The sequence below is a fragment of the Fonsecaea erecta genome (assembly GCF_001651985.1).
Source record: "Fonsecaea erecta strain CBS 125763 chromosome Unknown Scaff4, whole genome shotgun sequence".
NCBI lineage: Eukaryota > Fungi > Ascomycota > Eurotiomycetes > Chaetothyriales > Herpotrichiellaceae > Fonsecaea > Fonsecaea erecta.
The window spans coordinates 1547645-1561602 of record NW_017387247.1 but is presented as its reverse complement, the minus strand read 5'-3'; the positions used below and the strand labels follow the sequence as shown (position 1 = coordinate 1561602).

Genomic DNA, 13958 nt, shown 5'->3' with positions numbered 1-13958 from the left:
TTTTTTTTTTTTGGATTTTTGCTCTCTACTGTACCACGTGTGGAAAGCATTTTCATTCTTCGGTAAGCGAGCGGCTTCCACCTTGTTCCGTTGGCCGCATGGAGCCACGTAGACAGACTCTACACTAGGAACTGGCAACGCTCACAAGTGTATCGGTTGCAAGCTAAGACCCCCAACAACGACCTGTGGACTTCGAACCAAGCCGGACTCAATCTACGAGGGCCGCGTGTAAGGGCATTCGGCTTTTGCCATGGGCCAATAGCGAGTCCGCTGCGGATCAGATAAGATCAAATTTTTCATCTGATGCCCGCCTGCCTACAAGATGCTGTCGACGCCTGGTCTGCCCTCTCCCTGCGGTCTCTGTTATCCCCACCTCACAGCATTCCGCGAGCTATCAGCTTGGCCGATAGAAAGCTTGTCGCCCTTTATTCGGTCTCCGCCTCCCTGGTCTGAACTCTTTAGACGTGCGACTATTCAAGATGCTACCTCACCATGCGACCTGGTTTGCATTGCTGCCCCCTCCACCCAAGGGGAAATTGCTTGAAGCGAGCAAGTCATTCCCCGCCGGTCTCGGAGTTTTACGGTTGGTATATGCTGTCCCTGTGTATATAATGGTGAAATGATCCGGCCCCTGGCCTGATTGAACTTTTTATCTTATCAATCTGGTTTATCAATCTGTGTTGTGACGTCCCCCCTACGTCCACCCACCATTCCAATACTTGAACTTTGATATGAAACCTCTCGCTGGTAAGCTGGAGGTTCCTGGCTACTTGGCAGCCCTGGGCGGTAAGCCTTCCGAGCCACAGTCAGACGTGCTCGCCGACCATGGAGCCACCTCTGACCATTCCCTCAAAAAGGATGTCCGCAGCAACACCACCTCGTCGCTCGCTGATACATCCGACGATGAGTCCGTCGAGAAGATCGATACCAATGCCGAACATGGTGTACAGGCGGTGCAGGCCATGACCTATGCATGGTCGAAAACGGAAATCATCTTCCTGTATATTATGTGAGTCCAGATCTCACCCTAGTGCTTTGATCGGATCCTGTGTACTGATGCCGCTCAGCATCTGGCTCATTTCGTTTCTCCTCGCATTCTCAAACGGCATCATCAACACTTTGACTCCCTACGTGACGAGCTCCTTTCAAGAACACTCGCTTACCGCCCTTACGAGCGTCATCTCATCCCTGGTTGCCGGTATCTGGAAGCTCCCATATGCCAAAATCATGAACGTGTGGGGCAGACCACATGCATTTGCAATAAGCGTGGCCTTCATGACCATGGGCTTGATCATGATGGCCGGCTGCAAAAATGTCCAGACCTACTGTGCGGCTCAGGTCTTTTACTGGATGGGCTACAATGGCATCGACTTTAGCATTACCGTGTGCATTGCCGATACTTCCAAACTGAAGAATCGAGGCTTCATGATCGGCTATTCTTCTTCGCCATTCCTCATCACTACTTGGGTCTACGGATATGCGGCCGACAGCGTGATCAACGGCATGGGTTATCACTGGGGCTTCGGTATCTTCTGCATCCTCGTCCCCATCGTCATGGCTCCCTTCGGAATCATGCACTGGATTGCGCAGGAAAAGGCGCGCAAGGCTGGCCTCATCCCTCCACGGGCCACAGGCAACATGACTCTGGCTCAGAAGACCCGCCACTACCTCAAGGAGTTCGATGTCATCGGTCTCCTCATCCTCGCCACTGGTCTGGCGCTCTTCCTGTTGGCCTTCAACATCTATTCCTACCAACCGGATACGTGGCGATCTCCCTTGATCATCTGCTTCCTCATCTTTGGCGGCTTGCTCGTCATCGCCTTCGCCGTCTGGGAAGCCAAATTCGCTCCCATCACCTTTGTCCCTTGGGAGCTGCTAAAGAATCGCACGGTCATCTTCACCTACACCATGGCGGCTTCCCTGTACACTGCTTGGTATATTTGGGACAACTACTTTTATTCGCTCCTCATCGTCCTCTTCAACCAGACCGTCGTTCATGCAACCTACATCAGCAACATCTACACCATGGGCAGTTGCTTCATTTGTCTGGTCTACGGACTTTGCCTGCGCTACATCAGCGGCCGCCTGAAACTTTACTCTCTCTTCTGGGGTGTCCCACTCACCATCCTCGGTGTCGGTTTGATGATCAAGTTCCGCCAACCCGACGTCAACATCGGATACATCGTCATGTGTCAGATCTTCGTCGCCTTCGGTGGCGGTGTGTTGGTAACCTCCGAGCAGACGACGCTGATGGCCGTGTCCAAGCAGCGCGACTTTCCCGCCCTCTTGGCCTGCGAGAGCATGGTCATCGCCATTGGCTCCGCTATCGGTTCGACCATCGCAGGAGCCATGTGGACCGGCATCTTCCCGAAGAAACTGCTCAAGTATCTTCCGGCCAGCGCGCAAGGAAACTTCGCCAACATCTACGGCGACTTGACCGTCCAAGCCAGCTATCCTCTGGGCAGCCCGACCAGAGACGCCATCAACAGGAGCTACGCGGAGACTCAGCGATACATGCTCATCGCCGCCACCAGTCTCTACACCATCACCCTTGTGAGCGTCGGGCTCTGGCAAGATGTGGATGTCCGCACGATGAAGCAACGGACGGTTGGTCTGTTGTAGACCGAACAAGACTTCTCGTGTCGGTCGCGGATCGCAGCCGGGTCGTTGACCGCGACGTCGCACGACTGCAGAAGAGTGAGTGTTAGGATTGGGATATTCCCATCTTCATGACATGCGCAGGATGCCGGGTGAGATGTATATTTTGATATAATCAGTGATTCAAAAACCTAGGTAGGATGTATAGCTTAGTGAAGGATCCCGAAATGGCACCAAGATGACAGGTCTTTGCAACGAACTAAAGCGCCCGTAACACCCGTCGAACCTTTATCCTTTCTGGATCTGGGCGAGCCACGCTCACTCGGTAAAGACAAATAGGGGTTGTTGCTCAACTTTACGAATAGTAACGGAGGAAGAACACGAACCTGCACCAATGGCTTCCAGATCTTGCTGACCGCACGATGTTGATCATTCGGATTTCGTCGAGAACGTCCCTGATGTTAGTCCATGGGTTGGGAATGCGTTTAAAACAACTCGCGTATCCGATTTTCATGCTTGCAACACTAGTAGTGACTCGAGGGCGCATATTTCCAGGATTCGTTGGAGATAATGACAGCGCACTTCACAGGAAATATGTATTTTCATATACAATCCTCGACTCCGTCCCCATCAATAAGTGCTGCATAAGCTATGCCGGCTTCGATCTTCCTTAAGACAACAACAAATGGTTGAAGCGTCCGAAGTTGAGTTCCGGTGAATCCTTCTCGTCGAAAAACATTGTATCTTGCGGTGTTGTTTGTTGCGTTCACGTGAGTGAAGTCTGTACTGCAATTTTCCTGCTCACTCACCCGACCATCGACAAACCACTTATTCAACAGCTTTCCCGAACGGTGTTACAGTACCAAAATTTGTCTACATCTTGTATATGATGAGGCTCGTTTGGAAAAGTATACATTGGTAGGATACGAGAGACAATCAAACAATGTTTCTGACTGGTCTACGCAGGACGCGGTGTCCCTACTGGTGATGTGGCCATCAAACTCGAGCACCAGTGAACACTATTCGATTACACCTTCGCCCCCGCTCCTTGGATGACTTAGCATTCCTCGAGTGTTCTGGTATGGCATTTAGGTCATTGTTTGCCCGCGGATATATGCGACCTGCAGTACAGTACATGTCCTACCTTCGTGGATTGTGTGTCCAAACTTATAGAGGAACTTGTTCGATTCCCTCGTCGCAAAGGTTTCAAGTATGACAAATGTGTCGATTGACAACATGTCCCGGAAGATGGCCCTTCCGAAGATGTGCAGCACCAAAAGCAAGGTACATGGGGGCTAAGCTGATTGATGCCCGCGCTGTGCAACTATAGTCGAGGCCCGAAGGGGACCTCTGAGCCCGAACTGGCTTCTGTGGATTGGCATCAGGCAGCGCTCCCTGTGGCTCGCCCAGTGCTTGGGCGCTCTCCCCCAGGGTCTGCCGTGGCTCCCTTGACGTTCTCCCGTGCTCGACCAGGCGCCTTCGATGCTCCGTCACGTGCGCGATTAAAGCGGCCTCGCTCCCTTTCCTGAACGAAAACAGTAATGGACGAAGCACAGTTCGGGGCGTATATAATGTATATATATAGTTAGTTATAGTTATACGTATGTATTTCTCTGAGGAAAAAAAGCCCCAGCAATATACAGACGGAGTATGAATCAAATCAGCTACACATGTAAATGCCATTGACGGCGGAATGAATCTTGGATATCTTTCATTCACATCCAGATCCTCGTCACAGTCACCACCACGTTATGATGCGCTCTCTTCCTTCTTCTCATCCTTCCCCCCCTCCTCATACGTCAGGTCCAACCCCTCCAGCTGCCCCTTGGCCCGCCAGTCCCTCAACAGGTTCAAAAACGCGGGCGCCCCGCCGCCGTAGCTGGCATTCTTGGCCGCGGACGGGTTCGGCGTGCCCTCGTTGTTGTAGTAGCCCGGGGTGCAGCCGGACAGGAACTCGGCGCGCAGCTTGGCCATCTCCAGGATGGTGTTGATCCAGTCCTCCTCGGCCGCCGCGGTGGGCTCGACCGTGCGCACGCCGCGTCGCTGGCACTCGGCGATCACGTACGCCAGGTGCTCGGCCTGCTCGCCCGTGACGTGGAGGAAGTTGGGCGACAGCGCCGCCTGCACGATCTGCACCCAGAAGCAGTTGGGGAAGTCGCGCGTCGTCCAGCCATGCAGCGTGCGCGACCCATCCTTCCAGCAGTCGGTGATGGTCTTGCCGCCGCGCCCGACCACCTCCATGTTGGACCGGTGGCTCCACTCCGTCGCGAGCTCGAAGCCCGTCGCGTAGATGAGAGTGTCCAGCTCGTACAGCTGGCCGTTGGCCACAACCCCCGTCTCCGTGATGGCTTCGACGCCCTTACCCGCCGTGTCGATCAGGTGCACGTTGGGCCGGTTGAATGCGTCCAGGTATTCGTCGTGGAAGCACGGCCGCTTGCACAGCTGGTTGTACCACGGCTTCAGCGCCGCCGCCGTCACGGGGTCCTTGACCACTTCGTCGCAGCGGGCCCGGACAGATTCCATTTTCTCATAGTCGGCTATTTGGCGCTGTGCGGCCGCCTTGGCCGGATCCGCCGGCTCGTTGCCCACCGTCGGTTGCCAGCGAGCGAGGAGTTTGTGCAGGATGTCGGTCCAGCCGTCCTTGACCAGGTCGACGGGCGCAATCCCGCCATTGACGATGATGTTGAAGTTGTCCATGCGCTCCTTTTGCCAGCCAGGCTTCAGGGAGGCGGCCCACTCAGGGTCAGTAGGCCGGTTACCGCGGACGTCGATCGAGGATGGCGTGCGTTGGAAGACGTACACCTCTTTGGCCCATTTTCCCAAGTGAGGCACGATTTGGACCGCAGTCGCACCGGTACCGATGATGCCGACACGTTTGTCCGCGAGCTTGTGGAGGTTGCCGGTGGTGTCACCGCCAGTGTAGTTGTAGTCCCACCTCGACGAGTGAAAAGAGTGACCTTTGAAGGACTCGATTCCCGGGAGACCAGGGAGCTTGGGTCGATGGAGCGGTCCAGCAGCTGGGATGACATACTTTGCCCGGATTTTATCGCCCCAGTTGGTTTTGGCCGTCCACAACCCGCTCTTCTCATCCCACTCGAGACGGTGCGTCTCCGTCTGGAAAAGCGCTTTGTCGTACAAGCCCCAGCGACGGCCGATCATTTCAGCATGCTTGAGGAGTTCATTGGCCCTGGCGTACTTTTCGGTCGGCATATAATTGAGCTCTTCGAGAAGAGGCATGTAAATATATGATTCAATATCGCATTGAGCACCTGGGTATCGGTTCCAATACCTGTTGATGAGAGTCAGGAATACTCTGCTTCGTAGCGCAATACTGGGGAATCGACGTACCAGGTTCCTCCAAAATCACCTGCTTTCTCAATGATCTTCACATTGGTGACACCAGCCTCGATCAATCGAACGGCGACGAGCTGAGCGCCATACCCACCCCCGATAATGATAACGTCAACTTGCTCCTCGATGGGGTCTCGCTTGAAGCCGGGCTCTACCCATGGGTCCCGGAGGTAATGCGCGAAGGGGCCGCCATGCTCAACCAGCCGATATTGGTTGATACCGCCTTTCTCCTGGCCGTACTTTAGTCGCTTGTCGCGTTCTTCCATATACTTGCGCCTCAGCGCTTCAGGGTCGAAGGGGAGATCATCGGGTTTGGAGGCCAACGAGATGTCTGATTCGAGTGTCGTCTTGGGGGGCTTTGGGCCCAAGAGATCAGAGGGTACAAGAACCTCGACTGAACCCATTGTTTTAGTTGACGTCTGATTTCTGACAGGATTCGTAGACAGGCCCTGGGTTGTGCGGTGAATACAAACGTTCTATTGCTGATACGCCCGTCGCTGTCAATAGTGGCAAGGCAGTCTTCAATCTATCCGCAAGCAGTCAGGTTGTCCGACAGCGATGTAGACAGAGAGGGTCTGTCCTTGGCCAAGTTATATGTGAGCTGACTGCTGACTCTCGGGCCCGACGTGTATTACCGTATCAAGCCGAAGAGCTGTACCTACCACTCCTCAATGTGAAACAATAATAGTGTAGATTTGCAGAATAAACCGCGGAGTATGGGCGGCTATCGTATCGCCCCGCATCTCTCTCTCGGGTCGCAGAGTCCATCCAGCTACCGAGGTCTGCAAAGTGTAAAGGGAATGCGTTGCGAAACGAGCACGCCTTGGGTCCTGCGATGTTGTTCCACAGCCGAACCTGGATGCTGTGGTAACCTCGCATTCGTTACCCAAAACGTCCTGCCTCGGTAGTAGGTTGGATACGAAAACGAGCGTGCAACAAGTCCCAGGTCTCGTGGACCTGCGGGGTCTTGCTTTGCTGGCTATTGCCATGTGATCCTCTCGGGCCCGAACATTTCTCGTAGATTTCGTATAAAAGAGCAAACAAGCAGAGCAGTAGCAGCGAGAGTTAGACCCGACAGGTGCGTTGATACATCGTCCTAAACATAAGCAACATGGCTACCAACGGTGATGCGGCGAGAGCTTCAGCGCCTGTGGCGTATATCACTGGCGGCGCAAGCGGGATGGGGCTTGCTGTGGCCCAAGAGCTATCTTCCAGAGGCTGGAACTTGACGATCGTCGACCTCAACGAGAAGTCGATATCATCCGTGCAAGCCGACTTTGACCCGACAAGGACCATATTCGTCCAGGCCGACGTCACTGACTATCACGCACAGGCGAAGGCCTTTGCTCAGACGTGGGACAAATGGCACCGACTGGATCTCGTGTTTGCGAACGCGGGCATTGGTGATCGAATGAACTTTTTGGCGCCGGCCACTGAGTTTCTGCCAGACCTGCCGGGTGTGCCTGCGAAGCCGAACGAGTTGGTGATCGATGTTTGCCTCAATGCCATGGTCTACAGTGCCTATTTGGCTCTGCATTTCTTCCGGCAGAACCCTTCTAAAGCGGGCAAGATAGTCTTCACGTCTTCCATGTGTGGGTAAGTTACACACATCCTTTGGGCTTGCCGTTTTCCTTCCTGTTAGTCCCAGACCGATACTGACCGACTCTGTGCAGGCTCTATCCAGGAGACAGCATCCCTCTGTACACCGCCGCCAAACACGGGATTGTGGGCCTGACTCGCGCCCTGGCCAAACGGTTGAAAATCCTCGGCGAGCCCATCACAGTGAACTGCATCTGCCCCGGACTTGTCGACACGGGCCTGACGCCGGTACTGATGGAAGTTGCTCCGCCTGAGTTCGTGACACCCAAGTCGACCATTGTGCGCGCGGTCATGGGCTTTGTCGACGACGACACTCTGTCGGGCGAGGCGGCGGAGTGCAGCGTCGACAAGATTCACTATAGGAAACAGCCTGAATGGGGAGACGCGGGATCAGAGTACATCATGACGAACAAACTGGAGGCGGCGCTGAAGGAGCGAGGCATCCGGACATAGTGATGAGTGACGGTTCTGATAAAGGTCAACAAGCATTTCGACCAGCTTCACCGCCTCATCTGCCTTATTTTCGGACTGACGTCATGGGCCCCGCGACGCGTCCAGTGCGATACAATACGCGACACGCGTGTTTACCACTATTGAGTATTTCGCTATCAAAGTGTTCATTCACAGCTAGGCCAGATGCTGCTCGAAATACTTCGTCCAGTGTAGATGTGACAGTATACCAAGAAGTCCAACGCAGCCCGAGCCTCTGTGTGACCGACCAGAGGCAGTTCGTCGTCCTTCCAACTCAGAGAAACTGACTCGGGCATCGAGTTCCCACCTCAGATTGGCTTGTTAGTGCCTTTCTTTCTTCGGCAATGCATGTCCCATTCGGCAGCTCATCAGTGGGCCTAGTGAGCCTTCAACTACTTTACCTAGGTTATGTCGCCATTTACCGACTTAGGCTTTGAACTCCCTTGGCGTGGGTACACTCAGATAAAGCTTACTACGAATCCCCATCATTTATCAGACGCCCACAACACTCAGACAACGCTTACTATACATGCCGGCCCCCCATTCAACCAACCCGCATTGCCATTCGCTGGCCTGATCAGCTTTGCGAATGCCACCAGATGCCAGTGTGTCGCTTAATGGTTGCTCCTGAAGGGTCAGACGTGGTTAAACAGGTTTGCCAGACACCGTCTCGCCCAAAAGGACAGAAAAAGGCCAAGCTGTCCGACGAGTGGCAAGATACCGAGGTCGTGGTCCCGTCCATCCTGGTCATCTACGGTGGGTTGGAGAGGAGGGATCGATGTCTCATCCCAGAGTATTGATCATCCATCCATGCTCCCCTCGCAACCGGGTGAAGTGTTTGTCAGATATCTGTTAGTATCGATTTATCGTTATAAATCAGACACAGCCATGCAATAGCCAAGAGGGGAAGGGAGACAAAGTCGCAAAATGCCTCGCAAAGACCAAGGGCCAAAATCCTGGCTTACATATAATAGCTAGCCAGCAGCTCAGCCTCGCCCCAGACCGTTCCTTGATGATGACCACATATATGCTAAGCAGATACAGACGGAATCAGCTCCCCACTATTGCAGCATTCGCAGAGAGCCTTCAAGACCGATATGCCGCCTTATAGAGCCATATGCTTGCTTGCTTGCTCGCTTGCTCGCTTGCTCGACCGCCCAACGCACGCGACCGGAGCTTCTCGCCCGACAAATAGCTGAGCCAGACTGCAAGCACATGTGATCGGCATGTAGGCAGTTTCCCGGGAGGCCGTTGTTGAGGTTGCTGCCGGTTCCGGTTTCATGAGCACACACGCATCATCCGAACCCTCGATCCCGCCAAATGTTGACCGCTTGCAGCAATTCCCCCACACACTTGGGTTCCCCCATGCCCAGCCCGCCTTATGAGGTGGGACACGCGGGTTGCGCGTCAGAGGTATATTTGGGTTTGTGGGGAGGGCTGTGTGATGAAGAGTTGCATGTGTATCGGTGGTAAGGCTGTACTGTCCTGTTCTGTACTGTGCTGGGGATGTTTAAATAGGGCGTGTAATGGCATGGCTTGAATTTACAGACTCTCAGGGGAGGCGGTTGGAAAAAATAGAGAAAATGGACTGAAGTCCATAATACTTCTCATCCCATCATACCATACATCCTCTGCATCTGGTCTGATAACAATGCATCGCTTTGGTGTCCACAATGGATTTCTTTCCCAGCTTCTCCTACCTGCTCGCAGCCTTGCTCGCCGCGTACTGCCTGCACTGCATCCGGATCGCATTCCGGCCAGGCCTCCGAAAGCTGCCGGGTCCCTGGTCCGCGCGCTTCTCCCGTCTGTATCGCCTGTCGCTGGTCGCCGGCAGTGATGGTCCCAGGCGATATCGGGATGTCCATGAGGCGTACGGCCCGATGGTGCGCGTGGGACCGAACCACGTGTCGGTCGCTGACCCGGCAGAGATTCCTGTGATCTACGGCATCAAGAGCAAGTTTGTCAAGGTGAATCGCCTTTTCTTCCGTACCAGGTCCAGCAGAGGCATGCCGACGGGGGGCAAGAACATGGGCACATTGCTAACAGTCAGCAAAAAAACAACCACACGGACCGAGTTCTACAACACCATGAGCCCCTGGTACGAGGGTAAGGTCATGCATGCCCAGCGTCTTCACCGAGCGTGAGCCCCTCGCCCACCGCAACCTGAAGCGGCCCGTCGCGCAGTTGTTCGGCATGACCAACATGCGCAACTACGAGCCGTACGCGGACGAATGTACGGCCATCTTCATCAACGCCATGCGGGACCTGGAGGATCAGCCGATCGAGCTGTCCGTCTGGGTGCAGTGGGACGCCTTCGATGTCATTGCGAGCATGACGTTCCAGCACCGGTTCGGGTTTCTGGAGGAACTCCGCGACGTGAATAACATGATCGGAGACCTGTGAGTTGGCCCCAAGGCTGTCCGAAATTCGTCAGGCCGTTGCTGTCATTGGAATTGGGCGACGGCTTTATTTAGACGAGACTGATAAGCCATACATGCTCAGTGACAGGGGACTGCAATACGTCAAGATCATAAGGCAATATCCCGAACTGCATCCATGACTTCTCGAAAACCGGAACGTCGTACGAGCCTTGAAGTGGCTGTTCCCAGACCTTCCCGACGCGTTGTATAGGTTTCTGAAGGTCAGGAGGCAGTCCGCTTACCTAACCCGACGGCCAAGTCTTGAAGTCCCTTTCTAACAAACATATCGACGGCAGATCACTGAAGAGGAGATTGCCAGATACGACACCAAGGAGGGCGCGCGGAAGGGGCGAACCGATTTCCTCGCGCAGCTACGGGAGAAGGAGGCCAAAGACGGCAAGATCCCGTCACCACCACCACCCGGCGACACGAACGCAACTGGGGAGGGGGTGATGATCCTGCTGACACGTCCGGCGAACAACACAGATTGCCGGCTCCGACACCACAGCCGCGTCGCTGCGCGCGTGCTTCTACTACCTGGTCAAAACGCCGCGGGCGCACGAGAAACTCGGGGCAGAGATCGATGAGGCTGAGAGGAGAGAAGAGCTGTCGACGTACATCTCGTATGAGCAGTGTCTGAAGCTTCCGTACCTGTATGTCCATCAGTCACCCCTTCTTTCTGGATTTCATCCGCTAAAGCTTTCTCCTCGGGCAAGCTGTGATGAAAGAGGCCGTGCGCCTGCATCCGGGCGTCGCGTTGCCCCTGGAGAGATACGTGCCTCCAGAAGGCGCCACGATCGGCGATGTCTATCTCCCGGGCGGCACCAGCGTCGGCATCACGGGCCCCGTCGTTCATATGGACAAGGCCGTCTATGGGAACGATGTGGAAGGATTCCGACCCGAACGGTGGCTCGGGGCCTCGCCTGATTAACTGAAATTGATGGACCGAAGCTTTCTTGTGGTATTGTTGTTCACGGCCTTCTCACCTATCCTGTGTTCTCCCTTGTTTGTTATTCTTTGACCTACCTGCACTAACTCGCAATTTCTTCCTCCAGTTCGGCGCCAGAGCCCGCACGTGCATCGGCAAAAACATCTCCGTCCTCGAGATGGGCAACTTCATCCCACAGATCCTGCGCCACTTCGACATGGATTGGGCGTCGAGGGAGCCAGAATGGAAGATGGCGGCGTCCTGGTTCTGGAAGCAGTCCGGGCTCGTCGTCAGGCTCAGGTGGCGAGGGAAATACTAAAGTAGGAGTGACTGGGAAAGGGCATATGCTCGAGCGTTTAGTGGGGTCACACCAGCCAGAAGACTGAGTTCTTCTCTTTCCAGATGTTCGGTTCGGGCTCATCTCGGTCTGCAATCCTCGTGGAAACGGTAGCCTCTAGGTATGTGCCCGGTACATGGTACGGGGATTCTGCACACCCAAACTATTCGACTCAATGCCATGTTTTCACTGCACACATGGTCACTTCGCTTCTTGAACCGGCCGCTATCCTGAAAAGTTCCGGGGAAGCCGGAAAAAAGGGGCCAACGGTCTGCCGGAGGTCTTGATTTGAATAATAGTCCCTGCCTAGTGTTAGGGCAACAGCCAGCACTAATAAATGAAAAGTTTCTAAACACCCACCATCCTGCATCTGCCGTGAATCTGCAGCACCAAGGCCCGCACAAACGGGCTTGGAGCGGGTTCATTTGGCGGATTCCTTTGCTTCGAAACAGATATTGTGGAGTGCCTACTCCAGTGGTTCGAGAGAAGGCGGTCCCATCACCATGCTCACATATGCAGATTGAAGTACGGAGTACATGAAGAATGATGCTGGATTGACCCCATTTTGAGCCACTTGTCGATCGTAGCCCGGAGATGTGATTCCCTTCTCCTGCTTCTCGGTCATCAAAGGGACAGGTACAGTAAATCACCTGACTAATTCTCGCGCGACACAGGTACGTAACTCCAGGGAGGAGTCCGGTTCAGCTGTGAGACGAGACGTGCGCGAATTACCTCGATGGGCGACTTCCACACATCGATCAACCAAGACCCCGAGCACGCGAGTGTGTACGTAAGTGGGGAGCAAAAAGATCCAGCTTTCTATGCACCAATCTTGTGGAGATAGAGATAAGGACTAGCCCTCACCTGGCTAAAAGTGCACCTCTTTTCTAGCCTGGGGATTGCAAATCACTCAAGGTGGAGCAGCGCCAGCATATGTGGGCCAGCAATGTTCGATGTCAGGATAGTTCCCTGTGCCCTCTGCTTCGCGGTAAAGAGACGGCATACCTCGCCCCTTGATGGGGTTTGTTAGTCACAAGCAGTAGATAAGGATACGTACAGGTCTGTTAGGAGGTTCCTGGCATAACTATGCTCCGGGCGAAGAATATATTGCTCAGGTTTTGCAGAACTCTTCGCACGATTTTGACCTGAGACAAGAAGTTAAGACGCGAGGTCTCGAAGTTTACCGTCGGGGGATTCATCTTGCCACATGAGACTCGTTGTATCAGGTACGTACCTAGGGTCAAGGCGGTGGACAGCAAGTGTGCTCTACCTCCTCTTGGCTGGCCAGGATGGCCAGCTTTCGGTGCCTTGCATTCGTCCGCTGAGTGTCCGGAAGGAGACGACGAGAACGGCTCACAAAGATCGGGCCAAAACGCCACTGATCTTGATGAAAATTGTGCGAAATCCTGGCAGCGTGGACGCCAGCGAATAGATGTGGGAATATTCCTCCCCGGATCAGTGGGGTATCGCACGCTCTGCAGAGAATAGTTCTTGATTTGACTTTGTTAGCCCAGGCATATTTGACGATGGATCGGTGGATCAACGCCCTTGATGTGTTCCATCCAGGATAGTCGAGTCCTCTGATCCACATGAGAAACCTGGGCAAATACTCAACCTGAGTATTCTGGAATTCAGGTTCCGTATATACTCGCAGCTCGCCGCTCTTTCAACGAGACTGCTGCAGCCATACCAGGGCTTTACCTACGAGTAGGTCTTTCGATAGATCACAAGTGAACCCTGCGGGACATAAGGAGCACGGATGACCGACTGCGGAAAGTAGCCTAGTCTGTGCCTACATAGTCTGTGCGTAGAATGTTCGCAGTATCAACCCTAGTTGGTCGTAGCGAACAAAGAACCTCGTAATCGGCTGCAGATTTTCATGAGGTCGCAGCTGGACAGGCTTCCTTTGGTGCAGCTTGTCTCGGCTGATTTCTGCTGCCCCTTGAAACCAGCAAATCGAAGAGTCGTAATCCACGTCTAGCCGAACGCCGTGGCTTGGGCTCCCGAGCGGACTGTACGTAAAATACGGGGTGCCGAATGTGCCCTGGAACATTCCTGTGAAAAATTAGTACTCAGTAATCGGTCGAGTACTCGTAAGTCCTGTCTTCCAAGACAAAGCATCGTCCTGTGGTTGGAAGGCTGGAGGGATCAGGGGCGGGCTTGGGTTGAGTTCGTCTCCCTCGAGGACTAATTTATGCCCAAGTCGGTGTAGCTTGCAGGATCTCGATTCTTCAGGCTTCAGACCCAGACCTGC

The 13958-nt window shown here is 54.2% G+C and overlaps 4 protein-coding genes across 4 annotated transcripts; 3 read left to right on the top strand and 1 right to left on the bottom strand.

The window, feature by feature from the left end:
* Positions 1-731: 731 nt before the first annotated feature.
* Positions 732-2622, top strand: AYL99_05325 (MFS transporter, SIT family, siderophore-iron:H+ symporter; the record flags this gene model as incomplete). Its single annotated transcript, XM_018836837.1, has 2 exons — positions 732-1009; positions 1068-2622. The coding sequence occupies 2 exons, from the start codon at positions 732-734 to the stop codon at positions 2620-2622; spliced, it is 1833 nt and encodes a 610-aa protein (XP_018693690.1).
* Positions 2623-4347: 1725 nt separating this feature from the next.
* Positions 4348-6353, bottom strand: AYL99_05324 (hypothetical protein; the record flags this gene model as incomplete). The annotated part of the gene is made up of 2 exons (XM_018836836.1): positions 4348-5887; positions 5947-6353. 2 exons carry the CDS (start codon positions 6351-6353, stop codon positions 4348-4350), a joined length of 1947 nt encoding a protein of 648 aa, XP_018693689.1.
* Positions 6354-7060: 707 nt separating this feature from the next.
* Positions 7061-8001, top strand: AYL99_05323 (hypothetical protein; the record flags this gene model as incomplete). Its single annotated transcript, XM_018836835.1, has 2 exons — positions 7061-7545; positions 7623-8001. The coding sequence occupies 2 exons, from the start codon at positions 7061-7063 to the stop codon at positions 7999-8001; spliced, it is 864 nt and encodes a 287-aa protein (XP_018693688.1).
* A 1691-nt stretch (positions 8002-9692) lies between these two features.
* On the top strand, positions 9693-11370 carry AYL99_05322 (hypothetical protein; the record flags this gene model as incomplete). The annotated part of the gene is made up of 5 exons (XM_018836834.1): positions 9693-10117; positions 10146-10395; positions 10736-10888; positions 10926-11092; positions 11139-11370. The coding sequence occupies 5 exons, from the start codon at positions 9693-9695 to the stop codon at positions 11368-11370; spliced, it is 1227 nt and encodes a 408-aa protein (XP_018693687.1).
* Between the last annotated feature and the right edge of the window lie 2588 nt (positions 11371-13958).